Source organism: Carcharodon carcharias, chromosome 17, assembly GCF_017639515.1.
Source record: "Carcharodon carcharias isolate sCarCar2 chromosome 17, sCarCar2.pri, whole genome shotgun sequence".
In the NCBI taxonomy this organism is placed as follows: Eukaryota; Metazoa; Chordata; class Chondrichthyes; order Lamniformes; family Lamnidae; genus Carcharodon; species Carcharodon carcharias.
This window is the reverse complement of record NC_054483.1, coordinates 7,089,667-7,117,428: the sequence shown is the minus strand read 5'-3', so window position 1 is coordinate 7,117,428 and position 27,762 is coordinate 7,089,667. Positions and strand designations below refer to the sequence as shown.

The 27,762-nt window shown below is 40.7% G+C and overlaps 1 protein-coding gene across 4 annotated transcripts in view; it reads left to right on the top strand.

Annotated features, from left to right (window-relative positions):
- The window catches only part of polb (polymerase (DNA directed), beta), a 105,751-nt gene extending 80,397 nt beyond the window's left edge, over positions 1-25,354 (top strand). For 3 of the 4 annotated variants that reach the window (XM_041210255.1, XM_041210258.1, XM_041210257.1), the window contains exons 13-14: positions 7,135-7,274; positions 25,001-25,354. In XM_041210255.1, coding sequence (XP_041066189.1) covers positions 7,135-7,274; positions 25,001-25,095 — 235 coding nt within the window. In that variant the 3' untranslated portion in view covers positions 25,096-25,354. Of the gene's footprint in view, positions 1-7,134; positions 7,275-20,040; positions 20,764-25,000 lie in introns of those variants that run through there. The other variant, XM_041210256.1, reaches the window with a different exon arrangement.
- The last annotated feature ends 2,408 nt before the right edge of the window (positions 25,355-27,762 follow it).

Genomic DNA, 27,762 nt, shown 5'->3' with positions numbered 1-27,762 from the left:
CTGGTGTTCCACAGGGTTCAGTGTTGGAGCCATTGCAGTTTGTTGTATATATTAATGATTTAGACTTAAATGTGAGAGGCATGATTGGGAAATTTGCACATGACACAAAAATTGGCCGTGTAGTTGAAGGTGAAGAGGATAGCTGTCGACTCCAGAATGATAGCAGTGGTTTGGTCGAGTGGGTGGAGAAGTGGCAAATGGAATTCAATCTAGAAAAGTGTGAGGTAATGCATTTGGGGAAGGCAGACAAAGCAAGGGAATACTCAATAAACTGGAAGTTATTGAGAGGAGTTGAGGAAGTGACAGACCTTGGAGCGCATGTCCACTGTCCTGGAAGGTGGCAGGACAGGTGGACAAGGTGGTCAAGAAAGCATATGGAATGCTTTCATTTGTTCAGCGAGGTATTGAATACAAAAGCAGGGATGTAACGATGGAACAACTGTATGAAACACTGGTTATACCACAGCTGAAATTTTGTGTTCAGTTCTGGTCACCACATTACAGGAAAGACATGATTGCTCTGGAGAGGGTACAGAGGAGATTTACATGAATGTTGCTAGGGCTTGAAAATTGCAGCTATGAGGAGAAATTGGATAGGCTAGTGTTGTTTTCCTTAGAACAGATAAGGCTAAAGGGTGACCTAATTGAGGTGTACAAAATTATGAGGAGTCTAGATAGGGTAGACAGGAAAGACTTGTTTCCCGTAGCTGAGGGGTCAGTTACCTGGGAGCATAGATTTAAGGTGATTGGTAGAAGGTTTAGAGTGGACATGAGGAAAAACGTTTTCATCCAGGGGGTGGTGGGTATCTGGAATTCACTGCCTAAGTTGATGGTTGAGGTTGAAATGCTCAATTCATTTAAACGGTACCTGGATCTGCATCTGAAGTGTTGCAACCTGCAAGGCTATGGACCAGGTGCTGGAAAGTAGGATTAAAATGAGCGGCTAGCTTCTTTTTTCTCTTTTTTGGCCAGTGTAGACACGATGGGCTGAATGGCCTCTTTCTGCACTGTAACTTTCTATGGTTTTATGATTCTATTGTTAGAGCAATCCAAAACAAATCCCATTGCTTATGTGCTCTGTCCATAGCCGTATATTTTTCGCTGCTTCAAGTATTTATTCGATATTCCCTTAAAAGATATAATATGTTCGAGCACACCTTGTAGCAAACATCCCATGCTCCAGCAACCCTCCAAATGAGAAAATTTCTCTTTGCCTCTCTCTTCAGTCTATTTGTGACATTTCATTTGGTGACCTTTTGTCATTAGATCCAGAATCATGGGAGTTAGCCTGTCCTTAGACACCCTATCAAAATCCTGAATAATTTTTAAGATACTATTAAATCTTCTCTTATCCTTTACAACTCCATTGGATATAGTTCCACTGTCTCAAATCTCTTCCCATAACTATATAATCCCATTCTTGGCATCATCCTGGTGAATTGACGTTGTACTCTTGATGGCTTTCATCTCTCTTCCAACTGAGGTTATTGAAAATTACATACGGTACTTTAACCATTCCTCATACAAGTGTCACTTCTTTATTCTATGTCACTTGTTTGTTAAACTAAAAATGCTATTTATGCTGTTTATGGCATTTAGTCTGTCAGGGAATTACATATTTGAACCCCTAAGTAGTTGCACCCATCTGCATATTTTTGCTGAGTGAGTACTCTAATTCCTTGCTTTTCCTCCCAGAATGTAGCACCTCACACTTCTCAATGTTAAATTGTACCAGCCATCTGTCTATCCAGTGCACTAAGCCATTGGTTTTCACATCTTTTACAGTCCTGTTTGTTGTTTACCAAACTCCTAGATTGTGTTGTTTGTTCCTATTTTCCTTTGTTTTCTTTCCTTGCCCTCTTTAGCAGCTAATGTTGCTGATGAATGTGAGTATAAGAAATTGACTTAAGCATTAATTTATCTTTAATTCTGAACAGTTTTATCTGGCTTTAGTTACTAGGCTGAGACTACCAACAGTCTATTTTGCAAGAAATCAGCCTGAACTGGATTTAAAGGCTCATCTGAAAAGTTATTTTGGACAAAAAGCATTAAAATGCTGCACTTTAAGAGAAAGCTAAGCTCAAAGGGAGTGCAATCCAGAGATAGGCATACAATCCCACAGCCTTTGTTTTTTTTGTAATCTGCACTCCCTTCAAGTAATGGTTTCCATGAAATTAATATTATAATTCCAATCTAAACACCCAAATTCTACCTAACGTAGATTCTTGACATAGGCCCCAAGAAATGGATGAATGCAGTCATATTGTGATTCAGAGTTTTCCAATTCAAGAAGATCCAGCTTTAATTTCCTAATCTATGTTCAGGCAGTACAATTGGTCTCAGTATTCCTGAGAGCTGCCTATTCCTGCTGAAGGAAAAAGACAGGATCTGGCTGAGTCTTGATGTCCTCCCACCTGGCTAAATTAGTCCTGCCAGTACTAATTATCAAGATTACGGGAACAATGGTTATTTAGTTGTGGTGCAAGATGGTTGCTGGGGTCCATTGAATTGTAATCCAGCATTAGTACTGCTTTCAGGAGAAAAAGAGAGGTGGGGGGATGCAGAGAGGATGCTAAAAAGGAAATGCATAAAACTGCATTAAACCAGCTTGGAACTGAACTTACATAAAGCTAGAGTTTGGGGACTAAGCAAACAATGCTCAAGGTCGTTCACTTAATGCCAGAATAATTGACTATGGCTTTGTCTCCATGCAATTAATAATTACTAATTAGTGATTGTCAGGGTTGACTTGTAATTAATACATGGAAAATATAGCTGGAACACATTGCTCAGTTGTTCCTAATTTGGCATCTGATTCTGCTTACTTTGTGTCTTCAAGTAGCCATTCAAACAACAGATTGATGGTGGTCTTGTAATTGTGGCCTGGCCCTCCTAACTGGAGATGCTTTGTGTGTGTGGCCTCAAAGAGGAAAAGTAAAATTTGAAAAAATAGCATGTTATTCCCAGCTACGTTTCAGTTTATGTCAGGTGTGTTGGTGAGGATGCCAGGGCCGCTGGTCACAACACTTAAGTTTTAAGCAATAATACACAAGGGATTTTGTGTTTATTAGATTATTTTGTTATTTCATAAATATAAGATAAGTTACTCCAAACAGAGAATTTACTGGAATTTAAGTTGTAGAGTGCCACAGGACAGGGAGATCTAAGATTGAAGGGTTATCAATTACCTCCAAAGTTGCCTCTGCAAGGGTTGTGGGGTTAAAGTCCTGGAAGCCCGAGAAACGTTGAGAAATGCAATCTACATGTTTTGGAGTGAATCAAAAAGGTGGCTCATCACCAGTTTCTCAAGGGCCTCCAGGGATGAGTAATAAATATCCACCTTGCCAGCAACATCTGAAAAAAGATTCCTGGCATTCCCACCATGCTGAATACACTTCTTAGCTTTATAAAATCGAAGTCCCTCAACGATGTTTATGTTGTTCAATTTTTGGAGACCCTTCAAGTAGCCATCGAATAACATACAAGGAAAAGCTGCTGTCTGTTTGCCAACCCCTCCCTCATCACCAGCCTTGCTGACTCCACCATGGTAATTTTTTTCTTTTTCTATTGATACTTTGGTCATTACTCTACAAACTTTCCAAACATTCTGACTTACACACTGTTCCCTCTTCTCCATCCAGCTATCTTTGCGATCATTTGTCATTGCACAGTCTCTATTCTTAATTTTATTTTCCCTCAGTGTCTTGTAACTCTGAACTCCTTACCTTCCTTGGGCTTTAAAACCCAAACTTAGCATTACCTAATCAGCAGTCTTTGTTTTGGCTTGGCCCCTCTAATTTTATTAAGTGTTGGTAACATCCTTCACCATGTCTTGGCTCATCAGCTACATTCCTGCCAAAAAAAAACTTCACTTTTTCCTTCCTTCGCTCAGTGGAGCTTATTTGGAAGCATTCTCTTTAAGTTTCTAATTTGCCTGCCTTTTCTCAATTTAACTTTCAGGAAACATGAACATAATTATCTGTTCAGTGCTGGAGTGTGTTCTATCATTTTATAAAAGAATATTTGGTAATTCAGTGCTTTGATTAATATCTCCAAGCTAGTTTTTTTTTTATTACTCAAGTCCGTCTACTCAGTAAATCTTCCTCTGTAAGATTAACCATCATCCAGGGCAAAGCTTTGCACTTGATTGGCACCCTATCCACAAATATTCACTCCCTCCACCACTGACGCACAGTGGCAGTGGTGTGTGCCACTTACAAGATGCATTGCAGGAACTCACCAAGCCTCCTTAGATAGCACTCCCCAAACCCACGACCACTACCATCTAGAAGGACAAGGACAGCAGACACATGGGAATACCACCATCTGGGGGTTCCTCTCCAAGCCACTCACCATCCTGACTTGGAAATGTATTGCCGTTCCTTCACTGTTGCTGGGTCAAAACCCTGGAAATTGCTCCCTAACAGCACTGTGGTTGTACCTACATCACATGGTTCAAGAATGCAGCTCACCACCACCTTCTCAAGGGCTGTTAGGGATGGGAAATAAATGCTGGCCTAGCCAGCGATGTCCACATCCAGTGAATGAATAATAAGAAAAAATAATCCTTGGTGGATCTCTCCCTAAGTTTTGTCGAACTTGCTTCAATGGTCTTCACCTCCTTGCTAATTTTACGGCATTGGTTCATGCAAAGTTGAGGTTGGGATAACAGTTTGTCAGTGTGTATGGTTTTTCAAAAGTCTCAAACTCACAAATTTTACTTTATGGTTTTGAATTGTCTCAGTGTTATTTCTGTTGTTGACAGGGAATAATTCATACAGCTTAACAGTAGTTAGTTTCATCTAATCCTCCAAGGATTGAACTTACAAATTAAACTATTCTGCAATTTCAGGAGGTAGAAGCTCACCAAAGATAGAGGAGAGATCTCCACAGTTTGGGTGTTTCTTCAATTGTTTGCACTAGTTCAAAGTCTTGGCTGTTGCATGTGGGCAGCATAATATGGCCTTGAAATTTAGTCACAAAGCTCTCACTTTTCAGGCACTAAACATCCTCCTAAGTTGCCAATATGATGGTCAGGAAGCGATATTGGGGCTGCTTATTGTGGCCCCAACATTCGGTACATCTTTTAGATTCATTATTTCCATGTGTCCAAATTCCTAAGCAACAATATTGTTCATTTAATCTTTATCTTCATTTGATTATTTTCATAAACTTCTTTTATCTTATTGATTTACTCCCAGTTCTTTTGTAATGCTTCTCCTGAAACAGGACAGGTCAGTTTGAAATAAAAATAGAAAATGCTGGAAAAACTCAGCAGGTTTGACAGCATCTGTGGAGAGAGAAACAGAATTAACATTTCGAGTCCATATGACTCTTTTGACTACTCCTGACATTATTCCAGTTCCAAAATAAATGGAAATAATGAGTCTAAAAGATGTACCGAATGTTGGGGCCACAATAAGCAGCCCCAATATCGCTTCCTGACCATCATATTGGCAACTTAGGAGGATGTTTAGTGCCTGAAAAGTGAGAGCTTTGTGACTAAATTTCAAGGCCATATTATGCTGCCCACATGCAACAGCCAAGACTTTGAACTAGTGCAAACAATCTTTTCAACAAAATAATAATCTAACAGAGGAATTGAGTGGTACATCTTGCATGAGGTAAGAATAAAAGATGATCAGGAGGATGGCAGAAATGGACAAGATGGTTTGAAAGATATAGCAGGACATTTTTAGTGTTCAGATATTGAGAATAGCTGATGTTTATTCAAACATGTTTTGTTGGCTGCTTCTGATTCAAATGATTCAATCTGTGGGTACAATCTAATGTACTTCCAACAAGCCTGACTACCAGATATACCATCAACTTTACCATGCTAATGTAATTGTAAGATATGTTTTGCTTTTAGACGTAGGTGTTACCTAACTGTGCATTCTCATGCTTGATTTCCCAGTATAGGTTATCCACTTAGGTCAGCTTAGTGTTCATCATTGTGGTTTATGTTTTGTCTTTGTTTAGCCTAAGCACAGTGGACCTCCCATGCTCACTATTCTTCATTGTTTAAATTCACACCAGATTGGAATCTCCATTGTGGAGGCTGACCACTTTCCTCAACCCCGGTGCAACTAGCAATTTTCAATTTGAAGTCAATTAAAACCAGCTTGAAATGCATTCAATTTTTTGTTTTTTGTTTAAGAAATTAAGTTTTGTTTAAATGAAGCTTACGAAAGCGTGACCAGTATGATTATAAGCATAGCCAATAGTTAAGAGACATTATGCTATTTTATTGAAGATTATATTGAATTGTCAATATGAATAATGGGACTGATTGATTGATTCAGTTTTAGAATGATTTTGGCACTTGATCCAGTAACTACGAATATAAAACGTCCCCTAGTTGCTTTTTTCCCTCCATTTTGTTTTTAAATAATGTCATACCCATTCCTTGGATCTAATCCACAACACCAATACTTACTTGACCAGCCTAGAGTTGTTAAAATGACTATTTAGACTGCAAGAAGTTAAAACTAATTGCCACAGTTTCTGGCAGAAGTTTCTAAGGAGACCATGAATAAAATAGTCACAGGATGATTAATATTCAATTGTATGTAATTTTGCAAAGCTCATGTGTCTGTCATGTGCATATTTAGCAGTAATAGCACTGTTTTGCCGAGTATGAGTGCTGCTTAGTTGAAACCGCTGTCACGCACTCAACCATGGGGGTGGAACTTATTCCACCTCAAGACCAAGACACTTCTCTTCATTTAGATTTAGTATTAGATATAACCATTTCGACTTGAGCAGCCACGGCCTAATCTTTTGTGGAGCACCCAGCCTAGCTTTGTGTAGATTGCCCTCAGATGTTACAATACTCTTGATATATCACTGAAATCAAGAACTATGGATCAGCAGTTCAGAAACAATGCTAAAGAGGATACAGCTGTGCCTCTGAAGGAAGTTCTGGTTGTTTCTGGTTTCTATTCTTAAAAACTGTTTCCAGTCGCCAGTATTTCAGAAATTAGACAAAGTATGCCTGTATGCAGCTATAGCATGTTACCCAGTTTAGATGGGCTTGGGATTCAAACATCTCTACTGTCGTGTAGCTTATTGTCTTATGATGTGCCTATTACTTTCGTTTCTGATTGCTCACCATGCACTTCCCCTTTGCAGGCTTATTCCAAAAGATCAGTATTTCTGTGGCGTGCTTTATTTCACTGGCAGTGATCTTTTTAACAAGAACATGAGGACCCAAGCACTAGAAAAAGGCTTCACTTTGAATGAGTACACAATTCGCCCATTGGGAAGCACAGGTAAGAGCTGAATGGTATTGGAAACCTTGGTGTTATCACAGGTTTTGAATGCCCCTTTACTAAACTGACTAAATTGATGAAGGTTCCTTTTTCTTAAAAAAAGGTAGTTCAAATGCAAAGTGTATATCTCATTTTTAATTAATTCCATAAAATTTTGAGTAGCAGATGGTCATGTTTCAAAAAGACTTTATCGGAAGGACTTTATTAAATGTATAAATTTGACATTATTGTCACCCTGGTGGGGTATTTACAACCTGAACTAATTTTAGCCCTTCATAGGAGTGAGTCATGGTATCTGCTTTGTGCTTAGGGTTAAATCAAATCAGCTTGTACTTTTATTGTACATTATTGGTTAGAAGAGGCAAAAGAATTCAATTTTAAGATATTTCACAAGTGCTATTTTTATACATTAAATGACCATGATTAATTTGAAGAATGTGCAAAGCTAGTGGCTAGATTCCGATATGGTAATTTTGGCTAACATTTTATCAGTGATCCTCATGCAATACCCAAAACCACTCTGAGTTAGGAGAAAACTACCAGTTGCATTAGCTGTTTAATTATTTTGCTGTATTATCTTAGTGAATTTCTTTTTTAAATCGTTCATGGTTTGGGAGCCATGCTGGCAAGGCCAGCATTTGTTACCCATTCCTAATTGCCCTTGAGAAAGTGGTGGTGAGCCACCTTCCTGAACCACTGCAGTATATGTAGAAAGGAAAGATAGAGTTAAAATAATTAGACAAACTAAATAAATAGTTAACAAAATTACCAGTGTTGGCAATGCTGTACCTTGATATAAATCCAGATGCATGTACTGGACTTCTGGAGCAATTGCAAAAAAAAAGTTAGCAGATCTCAATTTATTTTTCTTCTCCTGTCAAAGGGCTTGGAGGTTTAGAAATTAAAATTCAATCAAAGATTTCTTCACGAAACCTGTTTCTGTGAGGTTAATGAAGTACCAATTATAGTAAAACCACATAGCCCTGCCTATACCAAAATGTTTCACCTCTTGGGATTAAGAAAGGACTATCCTCAGTCAATGAAAATAAATAAAAATAGAAAATGCTGGAAATACACAGAAGATCTGGCAGCATCTGTGGAGAGAGAAACAGAGTTAACATTTCAGCTACTCATTCACAGTCAAGATGTTCTTTATTATGGTGAAATGGTACCAATGATAATTCAATTCGTTTAAAGTAAGGCCTCATTCAAAAACTGGGAAGTCTTCAAAAAATTTTCTTCAAGTAAATGCATTGACACAGAGATATCAAAGTTACAGCAGGGCCAGTATTATGCAATTCAAGCTCTTCACCTAGAACTATATAACCTAGTCCCATTTTCCCTGTTCTTTCCCCATGTCAGAAGCAATGGAAAGTGAAGCAAATGGCTAACACTGAGATTGAAGTGCAGTGCCCATAAACAGCTGTTGGGACTAGGAAAGAGTATAAGGACAAAGTACAATCAAGGGTAAAACCTTTTTATTGGAGAAGGGTTAACTTTGGAGTGTTTGCACACTAATTTTGAAGGCGGCAGGACAGGTTAACAAAGCAGTTAATAAAGCACATGGGGTCCTGGGCTTCATAAATAGAGGCACAAAGTGCAAAACCAGGAAGTTATGCTAAACCTTTATAAAACATTAGTTCGGCCCCAACTGGACTATTGTGTCCAATTTTGGGTATCACAGTTTTGGAAGGATGTGAAGGCTTTGGAGAGAGTTCTTTAGACTGGGAGAAAATACAAGGCAAGCTAAGATGAGTTTTGAGTGCATATGCGTAATTGCATGCTGTGTAGCAAATAAAGTTTGTGAGCTACTAGAACAAAGAAAGACTTGAATTTATATAGCACCTTTCACAACCACATGACATCCTAAAGTGCTTAACAGCCTATTAAGTTTTGAAGTGTAGTCACTGCTGTAGGAAATGCAGCAGCAAATACGCACACAGGAAGCTCCCACATACAGCAATGAGATAATGATCAGATAATCCATCTTTGTTATGTTGATTGACTAGGATAGGACATCAAGGTTTACTCCCCGGCTCTTCTTCAGCATAGTGCCTTGAGATCCTTTACATCCACCTGAGAGGATAGACAGCACCACTGACAATGCAGCACTCCCTGTGTCAGCCTTGATGTTCTTACTCAAATCTTGGAGTGGATCTTGAACCCACAACTTTTTAAGAGATGAGAGTGCTACCTATTGAGCCATGGCTGACACTAAAGCACAAGTCTGCACATGATATAGTGGCACTAACAGCCGTCTCAACTTAAATAAAAACAAAAAACTGTGGATGCTGGAAATCCAAAACAAAAACAAAATTACCTGGAAAAACTCAGCAGGTCTGGCAGCATCGGCGGAGAAGAAAAGAGTTGACGTTTCAAGTCCTCATGACCCTTCAACAGAACAGCCGTCTCAACTTATCCACTACTTTCAAAAATTTGTGTACATACATCCCAAGACTTCTCTTTTCCTGCATAACCTTTAAAATTGAACCATTTAATTTATATCACCTCTCCTCATTTTTCCTACCAAATGAATCAGCTTCTCTGCATTAAATTGATCCTGATGCATTCCTGTCCATTTTAGTAGTCTGTAAATGTCCTCCTGAAGTCTGTTAATATCCTCCTCATTGTTTGCTACATTTCCAAGTTTGCTGTCATCTGCGAACTTTGAAATTGTGTCCTGCATACCCAAGTCCAGGTCCTTGATCTGTATCAAAAAAAGTGCAGTGACCTGAACATTGATCCCTGGGGAATGCCTTTCCTGAGTCTGAAAAATAACTGTTCACCCCTGTACTCTGCTTTCTGTCCCTTAGTCAATTAGTGTCTGTCCCTTTTCCCTAGAAGAGAGGAGGCTGAAGTGTGAACTTGGTCTTTTAGATGGGATGTGGGAATGTCACAAATATGAGATAGTCGCTAATAAATCCAATGCTGAATTTAGGAGAAAGGAATAGAAGGATATACTGATAGGGTCAAAATAAAAAGGGAGGGGAAGAGGCTCATGTGTATCATAAACACCGGCATTACCAATTGGGCCAAATGGCCTGTTTGTGTGCTGTAGACTCAATGTAACTTTTCTGTTATACCACAGAAGTTGGGTTCAAGTGATTAATAAAATACTGAATTGTCAACATTTCTGTATTCAAGTAAATCTTGGAGTGAACTCGATAAACTTGTCTTGCCATCGTATATTATGTTTTTAATTATGAGGTAAAAATAGGTTTGTAATTTTGAAAGTTTATGGCTGCATGACTTTGATAAACTAATGTAATTTGAAAATTTTGCACTGGGTGGTAAGAAATTAACGGCTGTGTGGTGGGCCAGCACTTCGAGAGTCAATGTTGGTGCATTATTGCAAGTTGTAATCTAATTGCAACCAGTCAAGGCCATGCTGGTGTTTCAAAAATGTATCTTCATACATGTGGAGAGATAAATTTGGCTCCCAGCCGACCATTTTTCCAGTGTCAAATCAGAGCTGAACCTTCAAATGCTGCGTTGAAAACAGATTATCAAGTCGGTCTTCAACCTTCTAATGAGGTTTTCAGATCTTTTCTGTAACACCAAATTTCTCTTTGAAGAGAAAATTGAGGAAATGCCCGGAGCTTGTGATTCCCGGCTATTAGGAAACCATCACCGATAGATTCTTTCCACTACTTTAGAGCTTGGTATTAAACAACTCCTGGGGATAGCCCCTATCCCATTTTAGAACAAGACAGCCGCTATTGCAGCAGTATATAAAATAAGACTGATGGTAGCAATGTATAATTATTGGGCAGAATCTTCCGGTTGGCATGCGTGGGTGGGCCTGACACGCTGATGCGTAAAATGACACGCAGTGATGTCGGGCGTGTTTAAATAAATTTTAAAATCATATTCTTTAATTATTTTAATATCCATTCAATCTTCCTGAGGCAGCTCCATGCTTCAGCGTGCATTCGCAAACGAGCTCTGGCCCCGACTCTCCCTCCTCACCCCCGCCCGCACAGGTGGCACTGAGCGCTACTGGCCATGTATTATACTGGGCAGGCCTTAAATGGTGACGCAGAGCCTATTGCGGGCGGCGATCAGCTCTGTGCCTGCTCCCGCTCCCGTCCAGCTGCCCGCCATGGGAAAAATCCTGGCCATTATGTATGTGTGTACATAGTAGTTTTCTCTTGGTATTGCTTCCATGAGTTTAGTGGTTATGCTGTGTTTTATTTATCAAATTCAGAGATAAAATGAGATGGGAAAGCCATACAGGCAATGAGGGTGACGCTTCTCGAAAGTGCATTCTTTTCTCAAGACATGAATTCAATATATGGATTTGTATGGATCTCTGTTCTCGTTGATAAAAACTAGTGGAGTGAAAATTTCCAGCATCCATAATATTTTGCTCTCACTCCTACACACTTGATAATGAAAAAAACTCACATTCAAAAAAACTATTCAAAGCTTTTAAATCTCATCAAATGGTTAATCTCTTATAAAAATAAACATCCATTCAGACCCCGCATCAAAGACACCTAATCCTTTAATAACCTCTTTAAGCTGTGAATCAAACTTTGAACTCAGACCATCCCCGGTTGAGATAAAAGGTTTTGAAACACAGCCAAGCATTCATAATGAAATAATGATAGTCCTTGGGGAAATACCAACAAAGAGCTCTACTGAAACTGTATGACCAGTTGCTGCTTTTTTTCTAACCTGTCAATCAAAGCAGTCCAGGCTGTTTTATAAGCCCCTCTGACAGCTACAGCCTGTTATTTTAAAGTTTTTAGAGTGGGGCATTTAAAAAAACTTCAGATCATGACAGTTATACTGACCCTATCCGCCCTTCAGAGTATTTATGTCTACTCCATCAATTTGTGACTCCCACACTGCAGGTTAAGGCCCTTGGACCAGCCAAAATGGGGTCTGTTTGACCTCAGCACTGAATTAAAATGGCCCTGCTAAGATTGAGAAGGAGATATCTAGGATCAAAAACAATCACGTAGACAGTGCTGAGATTCCTCTCTCAAGCAGCATATCTCAGAACTATTTTATGTGAGACTCCAGTGCAGCTATGACCCACTCCTTGTTTCTTTATCCGTTCATAGGATGTGGGTGTCACTGGCTAATCCAGCATTTATTGCCCTTGAGAGGGTGGTGGTATTGTCACTGGACTAGTAATCCTGAGAATCTGGGCTTCTTTGATCTCAGCTCTATAGCTGCCTCCCTCTCAGACTCTGGATCTTGGAGATCATCTTTCTTTCATTTCTTTGCTTTAATTGTTTCATCATCATGTTCATCTTCTAGCCTCAGTCTCCTCTTTCATGGGTTTCTTCTCATTCTCATTTTTTTGTGAGGAGGCTCCTGGATAATTTTGCGTATGTCCACTCTTCCAACCAGCTCATCAGGCCAATCCAATGTTGACAAATGGGTTGTCAGGTGAATCGCATCCTGCCCCCTTCCCCTTACCATTAAAAACTAGATTCGTCCAAAATTTAGGTGGGCCTCATCCAGGCCCCCCCTACCATTTTTAATGGCCCAAAGAGATTTCCTGACTCCACAAAAATCCAGCCCTGTCCACCGCCTGCATAACCACCCTGGTTATTGCTTGCAGGTCTGACTATCTTGCACCTTCTTTCCAGTAAAACAGTCTGGCCCCCATTTAATGTTTAACAACAAAGCCACCCAAGCTTGTTCTCAGGCAGAATTCAGAATTGGTCACATGACCACCTCATTCTCCCATTTTATCTTAAGTTAAAGACACAGTCCCAAAACATTACTATCTTACAAACCTAATATTTGTAAAGGGCACATAGTCCAAAAATCAGAGCTAGATATAAGAACATAAGAAATAGGAGCAGAAGTAGGCCATTTGGCCCCTCAAGCCTGCCCCGCCATTCAATAAAATCATGGCTTATCTGCCCCAGGCCTCAACTCATCTTTCATGCCAGCTCCTCATAACCCTCAACTCCCCGATATTTCAAAAATCTGTCTACCTCCCCTTTAAATCGTTTCAGTGATGTAGCTTTCACAACTGGGGAAGAGAATTCCAGACATTCGCTGCCCTCTGAGAGAAGAAATTCTTTCGTATTTCCGTTTTAAATGAGTGTCCCCTTATTCTGTAACTATGTCCCCTAGTTTGAGATACCCCACTAGTGGAAACATCTTCTCAACATCTAACTTGTCAAGCCCCCTCAGAATCGTGTACGTTTCAATAAGATCACCCCTCACCAAACTCTAATGAATAAGGGCCCAACCTGTTTAGCTGTTCTTGAACTGTCAACTCCTTCATTCCAGGAATTAGCCTAGTGAATCTCTTTTGAACTGTCTCCAATGCCAGTATATCCTTTCTTAAATACGGGGACCAAAACTGTACACAGTATTCCAGTGCGGCCTCACCAACATCCTGTACAGTTGTAACAAGACTTCCTTATTTTTAAACTCCAACCCCTAGCAATACAGGCCAAAATTCTATTTGCCTTCTTAATTACTTGCTGCACCTGCATGTTAACATTTTGTGTTTCATGCATAAGAGCACCTAGACCCCTATGTGCTGCACTTTTTTGGAGTCTCTCTCCTTTTAAATAATAGCCTGCCTTTTGATTCTCCCTATCAAAGTGCATGACCTCACACTTTCCTACATTAAACTTCATCTGCCAAGTTTTTGCCCACTCACTCAGCCTATCTATATCCCCTTGCAAATTCCTTATGTCCTCATCACAACATGCACCCCCCCCCACCTATTTTTGTATCATCAGCAAATTTGGATACATTACACTCTGCCCCCTCCTCCAAGTCATTAATATAGATAGTAAATAATTGAGGCCCTAGAACTGATCCTTGTGGCACTCCACTAGTTACATCTTTCCAACCTGAAAAAGACCTATAAGTCTGTTTTCTGTGTGTTAACCAATCCTCAGTCCATACTAACACATTACCCCTGATACCGTAAGGTCCTATCTTGTGCAATAACCTTTTATGTGGCATCTTATCGAATGCCTTCTGGAAATCCAAATAGACTACATCTACCAGTTCCCCTTTATCAACTCTCCTCGTTATATCCTCGAAGAACTCGAGCAAATTTATCAAACATGATTTCCCTTTCCCAAAACCATGTTGACTGTTTGATTGTGTTAGGCTTTTCTAAATGTCCTGCTATTTCTTTCTTAATAATGGACTCTAGCATTTTCCCAATGACAGATGTTAGGCTGACTGGCTTATAGTTTCCTGCTTTTTGTCTCCCTCCCTTTTTGAACAGGGGCGTCACATTAGCGGTTTTCCAATCCGCTGGGAACCTCCTGGAATCCAGTGAGTTCTGGGGTATTTTGACCAATGCCTCCGCTATCTCTGCAGCCACTTCCTTTAAAATCCTTGGATACAGGCCGTCAGGCCCTGGTAACTTGTCTGCCTTTAGTCCCATTGGTTTTTCAAATACTTTGCCCCTCGTGATAGAGACTGTTACAAGATCTTTCCTCCCATTAGCTCCTTGCTTACCTCATATCTTTGGAATGTTTATAGTGTCCTTCACCTTAAACACCAATGCAAAATATTGGTTTAAATTATTTGCCATTTCCCTGTTCCCTGTTATCAATTCTTCAGTCACATCCTCCAAGGGTCCCACGGTCATTTTAGCCACTCTCTTTCTTTTTATATACCTGTAGAAGCTCTTGCTGTTTTTGTTTTTATATTTCTTGCCAATATACTTTCATAATCAATTTTCTCCCTCTTTACTAGCTTTTTAGTCATCCACTGCTGGTTCCTAAAAAAAAAATTCCCAATCCTCTGGCCTACCACCAGTTTTCGCCACTTCTTATGCCTTTGTTTTTGATTGGATACTCTCCTTGACCACCTTTGTTAACCACGGGCAGTTCATCCTTCTCATCCAGCCCTTCTTTTTGACTGGGATAAATTTATGCTGAGCATTTTGAAATATCTGCTTAAATGGTTGCCACTGTTCATCCACTGACCTTCCCCTTAGTCTGTTTTCCCAGCCCGCATTAGACTACTCTTTCTTCATACCTCTGTAATTACCCTTATTTAAGTTGAGGTCACTGGTTTGAGACCCAAGTTGCTTGCCCTCAAACTGAATTTGAAATTCTACCATGTTGTGATCACTACCCCCTAGACGATCCTTAACTACGATATCTCTTATTAATCCCACCTCATTACACATTACTAGATCTAAAATAACCTGTTCCCGGGTAGGTTCTGCAACGTATTGCTCTAAGAAACAATCTCTGATGCATTCTACAAATTCGTCTTCCATATTACCCCTGCAAATCTGAGTTGTCTAGTCGATATGCAGATTAAAATCACCCATTACAAATGTAGTACCCTTCTTACACGCCTCCTTTATTTCCCGATTTATACTTTGTGAGGCAACACTTCGGGGACCTATAAACGACTCCCACCCATGACTTCTTCCCCTTGCCATTCCTTATTTCCATCCAAACTGATTCCAAATCACGATCTATTGCACCTTTATCACTACTCACCACTGCACTGACACCTTCCTTTATTAACAAAGCTACCCCACCTCCCTTTCCTTTTTGTCTATTTTTCCAGAACGTCGAATACCCATGAATATTGAGTTCCCAGTTTTGGGGCAGGATCTTGCGGTCAGCGAGCGGGGGTGGGGCCCACTCGCCAACACATAAAAGGACGCGGGATGACGTTGGGTGAAACACCCGGCGTCACCCCGCGTCATTTCTATTTTCAGGCCGGCGGGGGCGCAGCCGAGTCAGCTGTGCACCCACCGACCTGTCAATGGCTTATTGAGGCCATTGAAAAACTAATTAAGGTCATCAATGGACCTGCCCATCCAACCTTAAGGTTCATGGGCAGGCTGGAAGCCCTGGAGGGCTTTGGAAAAAGCATGAAACCTCATCGGGCAGGATGAGGTTTCATGAGGGTATTTAAATTTTAATCACATCTTTCAATAAAAGTTATGGACATGTCCCAATCCATGTATTAATTGGGTTTAATATTTATTTAAAATTTTAAATTGGAGACAATCTCCCTGAGGCAGCATGCGCACGAAAGAGCGCACTCCCGGCTGAGGGAATCCCCCCCCCGACCTGTGCAGGGAGCGCATAGCGCTTCTGAGCGGATGTCACGCTGGGCGGGCCTTAATTGGCCTGCCCACATAAAATGCCGGCACCGCCCCCCAATCAGGGGCGCTGATTGAAGGCGCACCCGCTCCGACACTTTCTCCCCCGCCTGTTGGGAGGGGGTGGGGAATTTTTTCCTTGGTCACCTTGGAACGACGTCTCTGTAATAGCTATCAAGTCATATTCATTTATTTCTGTTTGTGCCGTCAACTCATCTATCTTGTTACAAATGCTGCGTGCATTCAGATGAAGAGCCTTAAGCTTTGACTTTTTACCATTATTGCTCATTCTGGCTCTGATTTCTGCTGCACTCTCATTTACATTTGCTGCCCCTTCCTGTCACACTTTGATTATCGTTTGCCTCTTCATTACCCTGCACCTCTGCCCTCTTGTTTTTTTGATTTTTTCAATTTCCCTTCAGTTGAACTCTCCCTTCCGCTAATTAGTTTAAAGTCCTATCTACAGCCCCTAGTCATACAATTCATAGGACACTGGGCCTAGCATGGTTCAAATGAAGTCTGTTCCAGCTGTCTCCTTCCCCAGTACTGGTGCCAGTGCCCCATGATTTGGAACCCATTTCTCCCACGCTAGTCTTTGAGCCATGCATTTACCTCTCTAATCTTATTTACCTACGCCAATTTGCATGTGGATCAGGTAGTATTCCGGAGATTGTTACCTTTGCAGTTCTGTTTTATAATTTAGCCTCGAGCTTCTCGTAATCTCTCAGCAGAACCTTTTTCCTAATCTTACCGTGTCATTGGTACCTACATGGACCACGGCAACTGGATCCTTCCCCTCCCACTCCAAGTTCCTCTCCAGCCCAGAAGAGATGTCCTTAACCTTGGCACCAGGTAGGCAACACAATCTTTGGGACTCTCTGTCTTTGCTGCAGAGAATAATATCTATTCCACTAACTATGCTATCCCCTATTGAGACTACATTTCTCTTTTCTACCCCCACTTGAATGGTGCTCTGTACCATTGTGCTGTGGTCAGTTCACTCATCCTCCCTGCAGTTTGTGCCCTTATCCACATCAGGAGCAAGAACCTCATACCTATTGGACAAGGGCACTGGCTGAGGCTCCTCCAAAGCTAAATTTTGGATCCCCATACCTGCCTCACTCGCAGTCAAATCCTCCTCTCCCTGATCACGGTCCATATTTGATGTAATTAATCTAAGGAGTGTGACTGTCTCCTGAAACAGTGTCCAGGTAACTCGTCCCCTCCCTGATGTGTTGCAGTGTCCGCAGCTCGGACTCCAGCTCATCAAGTCTGAGCCAAATTTCCTCGAGCAGCCAGCACTTGCTGCAGATGTGGTCACTGTGGATCGCACCGGCGTCCACCAGCTCCCATATGCTACAGCTGCAACACATCGCCTGCCCAGCCATCTCTATTCTATTTAATTAATTAATTTGGATGTTAAATATTTTAAAAGTGAATTTCTTAGCTGTACTCTTCAGCTGTAATAACGTCTCCTGATTTAAACCACTTGGCCAATCAAAGGAGACACGGAAAAGATACCCACCAACCTGTTTTCCTTTGACTTCACACTTCGGCTCTGACAGGTAGAAACAGGCCCTCCTCTCTCACTCTCCTCTCGGTGCTGCAGACTGCCTGTCCAAGGGTCCTCCTCTTGCACTCTCCTCTAGGTGCTGCTGACCACCTGGCTCAGGGTTCTCCTCTCTCACTCTCCTCTCAGGACCTTTCAGGAGTGAAATTTGGAATCATTTCCTCACACAAAGGATGGTCGAAGTTTGGAACTCACTGAGATTGATCGATTTTTGTTTATCAAAGGTATTCAAGGATATGGGGCAAAGAAGGACTGAGGTAATCCGTGGGATTATGTTAAGCATTTCAGAATTACACCTCTATAATTTAGCAATTATTTTATTTAACATATTTGAAAAATAAGTGTTTCACTCCAGCAACTTGTGAATGTAATAAGGAACAAGCAGGTAAAGTTTAAAAAATTTTTCAGGTATAGACTTCAAAATTAGCGGAAACATGTAAAGGGATAAAATTATATGACCATCCATTCATTGCAAAAGTAAAATAGTCTGACTTCTGGTGATAATACAGAAGACTGTGATTGGGAATAGGGAGTCTGTCTTTAGCCCTACTGGCAAGTCTTTCAGATCCTTTGTACAACACCAAACTTCTCTTTGAACAGCAAATTAAGAAAATGCCTGGAGTTCATGATTCTCAGCCATCGTAAAGCCATCATATATGGAGCCTTTTGACAACTTTCTTGCTTTCTTGCTCATTAGTTGCGCAGACAAGGATTTGTTGAGCAACTGCCTTGACAATAGATCTCTGTCTGGTCCAGTTGGCTAGACAGCTAACGTGTGGTTCAGAATAGCACCAACAGCACAGAGTTTGCTCCCCATTCTGGCTGAGATAGACTTAGTGTCTGCCTCCTTATCCTGCCTCATAGTAAAATCAGGCCATAAGCTATGGTTCGGTGACCCTCGAATAATCAAGTGCGCTACGTGGAGAAGAAGAGAGTACAAGAAACAAGCAGGCATAATTTGGAGATTGTTTCTGGTATTTACTTTTAAACTAGCAGAAAGAAATAACAGTAAAAAATTATTTGACTACCCATTCATTACAAAACTAAAATCGTCTGACATCAGATGATAACCCAGAAGATTGTGATTGAAAAAGAGCAAACTTCTAGGTAGATTTTGAGCTGTCCATAAATTTGGTGAGCCAGAGAAGCTCGGAAAGTATAAAACAGTTGTGAATGCCCATTTGTCCTGACTGGTGCTTACACTGGCTTCACAGCCATGTGAAGTGTTTTCGCCTATCTACAGCAGATGTACAATATCATCTGAAGAAGGGTCACACGGACTTTAGACATTAACTCTGCTTCTCTCTCCACAGCTGCTGCTAGACCTGCTGAGCTTTTCCAGCATTTTCTGTTTTTGTTTCAGATTTCCAGCATCCATAGTATTTTGATTTTATCTTATGTACAACATCATAACTTGGGAGACCCAACAATGCTACCAGCAAGGGTCTGTAAGTACTGTAAGAACAAATAGGCTGCTGGGTTATGCTGGCTAATTTGAGTAAATGTTCAAAATTCAACATATATACGTATCTTTGCTTTTATCATTGATTACCTATAATTTCTTATGCTAAACAGGAAAAAGAGGAATTTGGGGATTCCTTATTTCAAAATATTCTTGGGGAAATTCCCCAGATTATTTTCTTCGTGTTTCATTTGGTTGCAGAAATGTTCCAGCAGCTGCTAAAGAGTTAAAAGACTTCATAATAAAACTGTGAATAATTAGATTTAAAATCAGATGTGCTATTTGTGCCAAACACTCAAGGCAGAATCACAGAGGTATGGAGCTGCAGATGGTGCTGGGCTGACATACTTTGACATAAGGTTTGTTGATCCATAATTAGCGTATCATATATTCCATAGCCCTGTAATCTGAGGCACACCGAGAATAAGATACAATTTAGAAAGCATTGGGTTCACAACTGCTCACTAATCTATAATTGCATTCAATAAAAGTGCTTTCCTAATGAAATAAAGAAGACAGTTACTAAGGGGTATTTCAGCATCTTCTACCCAGACTCAATTTAAAATGTACTAGAATGTTGTTCAAACACTGCGTCTTTTAACTTTCTATGGGCTGGCAGTGAATAACTATCTTTGATAAATTGTTTTCTTCTTAATTTCAGAAGTATATTCTTCTCATCCTGCAACAATTAAAAAGTTTTATAATTGACTGAACACCTCGCAGACATGTTGTTAATCAACAGCATGGGCAATGGCATACTTGAACTTGCATCAAGAAGGAATGCAAAGCTTTTTAATGTCTATGTACTAGATCATTACCTTTCCCTTTGGAAGGAGCTAATATTGGGCTGTTGCATGAGAATTTATCAGTTGTACCTTTCATAATAAACTTCATGGAGCCATATGCTAACGAGTTGGAGGCTTCAGTAGAACAGAAAAATTAGAGATTTTACAGATAAAACCTGTTTGCTGATTAAGTTTTGAACTCTGAAATATCCTCAGTCCCCAGTGGAAATGATTCCTCTATATAAATGTGTAGCAGGGTTCTATCGAAGAATAATGTACTTGTTTCTCTGCAGGAAAGATATGATGGAGACCTGGGACAAATTCATTTAGGAATTGCAGAATGAACTTGCTGAGCATTGTTGCACAAGTAGTTAAAATGGTAGTTTGCCAGTAATTTGCTTACGGTTTGAAAGATGGTCTTTTCCCCTGAAGGTATTTAAAAGTGTTGCAGGTGTTAAATAATGTCAAAGCATCAAAAAAGTTTTAAACTAATTTCTGCCATGTTTCAACAAAATATCATATATTCTTGTACAAAGCTTCAGAAATTTAAACCAACTTTGCAGGCATCTCATTAAAAATATCAGACCCTTTGAATGGAACTTTTATTTGCGTTGGTTTATTACACTTTGTAAACTGAATTTCCTTAATTTTACTGCATCCTGTACCAGCATATGATGCAAGAAGCTAAGTATTGTTTCATAATCATAACTTGTTTTTTTTAAATTCATTTATTGGATGTGGGCGTCGCTGACTAGGCCAGCATTTATTGCCCATCCCTAATTGCCCTTAAGAAGGTGGTGTTGTGCTGCCTTCTTGAACCACTGCAGTCCATGGGCGTAGGTACACCCACGGTGCTATTGGGAAGGGAGTTCCAGGTTTTTGACCCAGTGACAGTGAAGAAACATTGATATATTTCCAAGTCAGGATGGTGAGTGGCTTGGAGAGGAACTCCCAGTTTGTGGTATTCCCATGTGCCTGCTGCTCTTGTCCTTCTAAATGATAGCTGCCGTGGGTTTGGAAGGTGCTGTCTAAGGAGCTATGGTGAGTTCCTGCAGTGCATCTTGTAGAGGGTACACACTGCTGCCACTTTGTTTCATTGGCAGACAGAATGAATGTCTGTGGATGTGGCGCCAACCAAGTGGGCTGCTTTGTCTTGGATGGTGTTGAGTTTCTTGAGTGTTGTTGGAGCTGCGCTCATCCAGGCAAGTGGAGAGTATTCCATCACACTCCTGACTTGTGCGTCATAGATGGTGGACAGGCTTTGGGGAGTCAGGAGCTGAGTTACTCTCCACAATATTATAGACTCATAGACGTTACAGCAAAGAAGGAGGCCATTTGGCCCATCATGTCCACACCAGTCAACAAAGACCTGACTACACTAATTCCATTTTCCAGCGCTCGGCCCATAACCCTGGAGGCTATGGAAATGCAAGTGAATACCTAAACACTCCTTAAATGTTGCGAGAGTTTCTGACTCAACCACTCTTTCAGGCAGTGAGTTCCAGACTCCCACCACCCTCTGGGTGAAGAAAATTCCTCAATTTCCCTCTTATCCTTCTACCTCTTAACTTAAATTTATTCCCAGCCTCTGACCTGCTCTTGTTGCCACAGTGTTTATATGGCTAGTCCAGTTGAGTTTCTAGTCAAAGGTAACCCCCAGGCTATATAGTGGGGGATTGAATGTCAAGGGGAGATGGTGGATTCTGTTGGAGATAATTATTGCCTGACACTTGCGTGGCATGAATATTACTTGTCACATATCAGTCCAAGCCTGAATGTTGTCTAGGTCCTGCTGCATATGGGCACAGATTGCTTAAGTATCTGATAAGTCACTATTGGTGCTGAACATTGTGCAATCATCAGCTAACATCCCCACTTCTGACCTTATGAAGGGTCACAGATTAAGCAGCTGAAGTTGTTTGGGCCTAAGTAACTACCCTGAGGAACTCCTGCAGTGATGTCCAGGACTGAGATGATGGACCCCCAACGATCACAACCATCCTCCTTTGTGCTAGTTAAGACTCCAACCAGTGGAGAGTTTTCCACTATTGATTCTAGTTTTGCTAGGGCTCCTCGACGCCACACTTAACAAATACTGCATTGATGTTAAGGGCAGTCATTCTCACCTCACTTCTTAAGTTCAGCTCTCTTGTCCATGCTTGGATCAAGGTTGTATTGAGGTCAGAAGCTGAGTGTCCCTGACGGAACCCAAACTGTCAGTGAGCAGGTTATTGCTCATTAATGCTTAATGCACTGTTGACGACAATATCCAGCACTTTTCTGATGATCAAGAGTAGACTGATGGGGCGGTAATTAGCTGAGTTGGGTTTGTTTTGCTTTTTGTGGACAGGACATGCCTGAGCAGTTTTCCACATTGTCGGTTAGATGCCAATTTGCAGATGTACTGGAACAGCTTGGCTAAGGGTGCAGCTAATTCTGGAGCACAAGTCTGCAGTACTATTGCTGGAGGGAGTGTTGTCAGGGCCCATAGCCTTTGCAGCGTACAGTGCCTTCAGCAGTTTCTTGATATCATGTGGAGTGAATCGAATTGGCTGAAGACTGGCATCTGAGATATTGGGAACCTCAGGAGGAGGCCACTTCTGGCCGAAACAAAAGCAAGATATTGCGGATGCTGGAAACCTGAAACAAAAACAGCAAATGCTGGAAAAACTCAGCAGGCCTAACAGCATCTGTGGAGAAAAAAAACGGTCTTTATGCCTATGACTCCTTATGACTATGATTAAGAGTCATAAGGACTCAAAACGTTAACTCTATTTTTTTCTCTCCACAGATGCTGTTAGACCTGCTGAGTTTTTCCATCATTTTCTGTTTTTGTTTTATTTCTGGCTGAAGATTGCTACAAATGCTTCAGCCTTGTCTTTTGCATTGACATGCTGGACATCTCCATCATTGAAGATGGGGATATTTGTGGAGCCTCCTCCTCTTGTTTGTTGTTTAATTGTGCACTTGCATTCATTTCTGGATGTGACAGGACTGCAGAGCTTAGATCTCATACGTTGATTGTGGGATTGCTTAGCTCTCTCTTTGCCATGCTTTCGCTGTTTGGCATGCAAATGACCCTGTGTTGTATTTTCACCAGGTTGGCACATCATTTTTATGTATGCCTGGTGCTGCTCCTGACATGCCCTCCTGGACTCTTCATTGAACCAAGGTTGATCTCCCAGCTTGTTGCTAATGGTAGAGTGGGGGATATGCTGGGCCATGAGAATACAGATGGTGGTTGTACAGAATTCTGCTGCTGCTGATGGTCCTCAGCGCCTAATGGATGCCCAGTTTTGAGTTGCTAGATCTGTTTGAAAGTTATCCCATTTAGGATGGTGGTACTGCCACGCAACACGATAGAGGGTATCCTCAATGTGAAGGCGGGACTTCGTCTCCACAATGTCTATGCGGTGGTCACTCCTACCGATAATATCATAGACAGATGCATCTGTGACAGGTAGATTGGTGAGATGAGGTCAAGTATGTTTTTCCCTCTTGTTGGTTCTCACACCACCCGCCGTAGACCCAGTCTAGGAGCTATGTCCTTTAGGACTTAGCCAGTTTGGTCAGTAGTGGTCCCACTGAGCCACTCTTGGTGATGAACATAGAAGACCCCCACCCACCACATTCTGTGCCCTTGCCACCCTCGGTGCTTTCTCCAAGTGGTGTTCAACACAGAGGGGGTGGGGGGGTTGCTCCCTGTTGCTTGACTAGTCTGTGTGACGGCTCTCCTAATTTTGACACAAGTCCTAGATGTTTGTAAGGAGGACTTTGCAGAGTCGACAGGGCTGGGTTTGCCGTTGTTGTTTCTGGTGCCTTGAACGATGCCGGGTGATCTGTCCAGTTTCATTCCTTTTTATAGACTTTGTAGCAGTTTTGATACAACAGAGTGGCTTGCTTGGCCATTTCAGAGGGCATTTAAGAGTCAACTACATTGCTGTGGGTGTAGAGTCACCTGTAGGCCAGACCAGGTAACGACAGCAGATTTCCTTCCCTAAAGGACATTAGTAAACTAGATGGGTTTTTACCACAACTGACAATGGATTCATGATCACTATTACCAATTTTTAATTCCTGGTTTATCAATTGAATTTAAATTCCACCAGCTGTCGTGGTGGAATTTGAACTCGTGTCCCCAGAGCATTAACCAGGGCCAATGGATTACTCATCCAGCGACATTACCACTCCACCGCTGCCTCCCCTAAATCATGCTGAAATTACACATTTATTTTAAAAACATGATTTTATGGGATAAGATCAGCACATTAGTGTTTTTAGATGTGTCATTAAAAAATTGTGGTCCTTTGATGGATTGGAAGATAAATCCCTACATCATACTGAATCTTGCACATCATGAAGTTCCTAGGTTTATTATCCAGTCCGTGTTGTCTTAGCTGATTACTCAGGGTCCCTTTCCTCAATGTTGTCTAGTGATTCTTGCTGAGAAAGGCAGATGAAACGTCAGGACTCAGCTATAATGCTCCCCCGCACCCCCCAACCTCACCTCGCCATTAAATAGCCTGTTGTGGTTCAGTCATGAAGAATGCCCACTTGAGCAGGGTACCACAAGTCTACTAACCATGCACCCTTGGTGCTGTGCCCAGTGTCTAACAGCACCTCTTGGGAGAAAAGAACTATTGTCCTAATTAATCTCATTTATGCTACGAATTGCTGAGAATTGAAGTTGAAATCTTTGCCACCTAAAGTAGCTTTTATTTTTAGTCTGCAGTTTAGCTTTAATATTATAAACGAATGCCCACCTTCACTCTAAGTTGATTGTGTTCAGTAGAATGGTGTCTGTATCATTAACATCCTGCTGTGTGTTAACTGCAGGAGTGCCAGGTGAACCACTGCCTGTGGAAAGTGAAAAGGACATCTTTGATTACATCGAGTGGCAATATCGAGAGCCGCGAGAGCGAAGTGAGTGAGTGTCGCCTGAGGGTTACCCTCAGAACCTCTTTACACAAGACGTACTCTGAAGTTCTGTGGGAATGAAAATGTGATGAGTCCTGATAAGTGTAGAACTAGCTGAAACTTTCATAAGGATTCCTCAATTACTTGCTAAAGAACTTTGTATACACATAGATGGCTAGTATATTATGCATGAAGTTAGATTGCCTTTGTGGAGATGATCAGCTTTTCTATAAAATTCTGTGTGGCATACCAATAAACCACTTTGTAGACTCATTGGTGTTACATTTAATAATGAATACAAAATAGAATATTAAATACAAAATATTACACACGATTAATCAATACTGTTTGTAAAATTAGCAAGACCAAAGGGATGCAGATGTATAGGTCAACTGACCTTAAACAACACAAACTACAACTCTCACTATTAGACCTTTTCCACAGTTAAGCTAATTTAACTGTTAATTTCCATTCAATGCCCTTTAGCTTGTTTGATAAATGTGTAAGTACAGTATATGAATTATACGTTTATGAACTCATTACAAAGCCTACAAGAGACAACACAAATCTTAGTGGCTTACACTTCGTCAGCCTTATGTAGTGTGCAGTATATACTGATAAAAGCTTCACAAGCATTTTACTATTCTATGGCTTTGAATGATATTCATCACTCTTGTATACATGGCATGCACTTAAGAGAGTAACAATACACTCCCACCTGGTTATCTATGGCAATGTCTGCTGCACAAGTTGTGAATGCTGCAAGTTGTCTGCAACAGTACTTGGAACACAACTTCCATACTATTGGTGCAAACACCATGCAATTCATTTGTAATAGTGTGGCGTCACTTTGAGTGCAGTGTGCTATTTCTAGGATAACTAGATTATTTATCTTGCTGCTTAAAATATAGCAGACATTGTATTGCAATGAGTTAAAAGTTGGGCAGTTTAAAATTAAAGAAATTGATGTATTGGTGTAGATTTGCAGGCTCATTTTCAGTATACACAAGGAAGTTTTGATGCTGCATGTATTCTGGTGCAATGCAATGAATAGAACTGATAATTGAGTAAATAAAGGTTTAAGGGTGTTATTGTTCTCTTATTAAAATGAAAAATAATCCTAACACACAAGATTTTAGATTTGTAATATTGTAGCAAGAAATTAATAAGAACAAGCAAACCACTTTTAACTGCAATACTTTTTGCATTGGATCATCATCAGGTATGTCACTGGGATTTAAAGGTGAACTACATTTTGATCGTGAAATTAGCTGAGCTGGGGCTGCCAAGACTCTCAACCAACCGCCAATTTTAATTGTCCACCATAAACTAACAATAGTGATGGCAAAATGAGCTTTGTGTTGGGAGAGGGGCCAGGAATTTGACTAGAATAGTTGGCAGTTTTGGAGTTTGGGTGGCTCTAGTAAACTTCTAGATTGTTGGTTAACTGTTAGTTTTCTGGTTTGATTAGTATTTGTGAACACTTCTATAAAATTTGCCCAACTGGTTAGCTGGTAATCCAATAATTTACTAGTATCTTTCGAGGCTTTCACACATTTTATGTCATTTATAATATATATAAAAGATTGTGCACATGAATCCAAACTTACTCAAACGTTTTAGAAATTAATGTAAAATAACGTGAAGAAGAGCTAGCAGGGGAGGACTGTCCTTCACTATAGGAGATTGCTGCAAGACTTCCTTAGAATTGGGGTTAAATTGTCTCTGTGCTACTTTGAAGTGCAGAATTCTTGGCATAGGTTAAATGTCCTACAACATTGGAACTGATCTGACGTACGATAATAGATGGGTCCTGCCCAACATGGCGGTGGATATGTTATTTGAAATGGGAAAAGCTGTTCCTCAAGTATTTGTTGAGATGTTTACTCTCTGTAATTTCTGAACAGAACCTAGCATTGCTGCTGATTTGCTCAGAGTCCAGGACTTCCACTGAATTCTGTTTGCTTTGGTGGAATATTTTTTTTAAATTTATTCTTTATGGGATGTGTGTGTTGCTGGCAAGGCCAGTATTTGTTGTCCACCTCTAATTGTCCTTGAACTGAGTGGCTTGTTCGGCCATTTCAGAGGGCAGTTAAGAGTCAACCACATTGCTGTAGGCCTAGAGCCACATGTAGTCCAGACCAGGCAAGGAAGGCAGATTTCCACCCCTAAAGGGCATTAGAAGATAAAGCACCAACACAGTCTGGTGGTGCTGAATAGCTTTTTCCCATGGTGTAACATCCATGTACTTCTATTTAAAGTCCTTTTATCTGTGGTAATGTACATCTTATCATGTAATGTGTATTGCAACCATTTTCAACATTTTCTCTCAAAGGGTTCTGTGACTTTGGAATCCTCTGTCTCAGAAGGTGATGGAGGCAGGGTCATTGGATATTTTTAAGGCAGAGATAGATAGATGGATTCTTGTTAGGCAAGGGCATCAAAGATTATCAGGGTTGGATGGGAAGGTGGAAGTCATGAAAATCTGCCATGATCTTATTGATAGCGGAGCAGGCTCGAGGGGCCGAATGGTCTACTGTTCTTATTTCTTATGTTACATATAATAATATCCATCATTGTACAATTACCAGGATATTGGATTACGTTGATGGTGGTGTTCAAGTATTCTTACAAAAGTCTGCAACTTTTCTATTTTTAGTTTTTAAATGGTGTGTAACCAA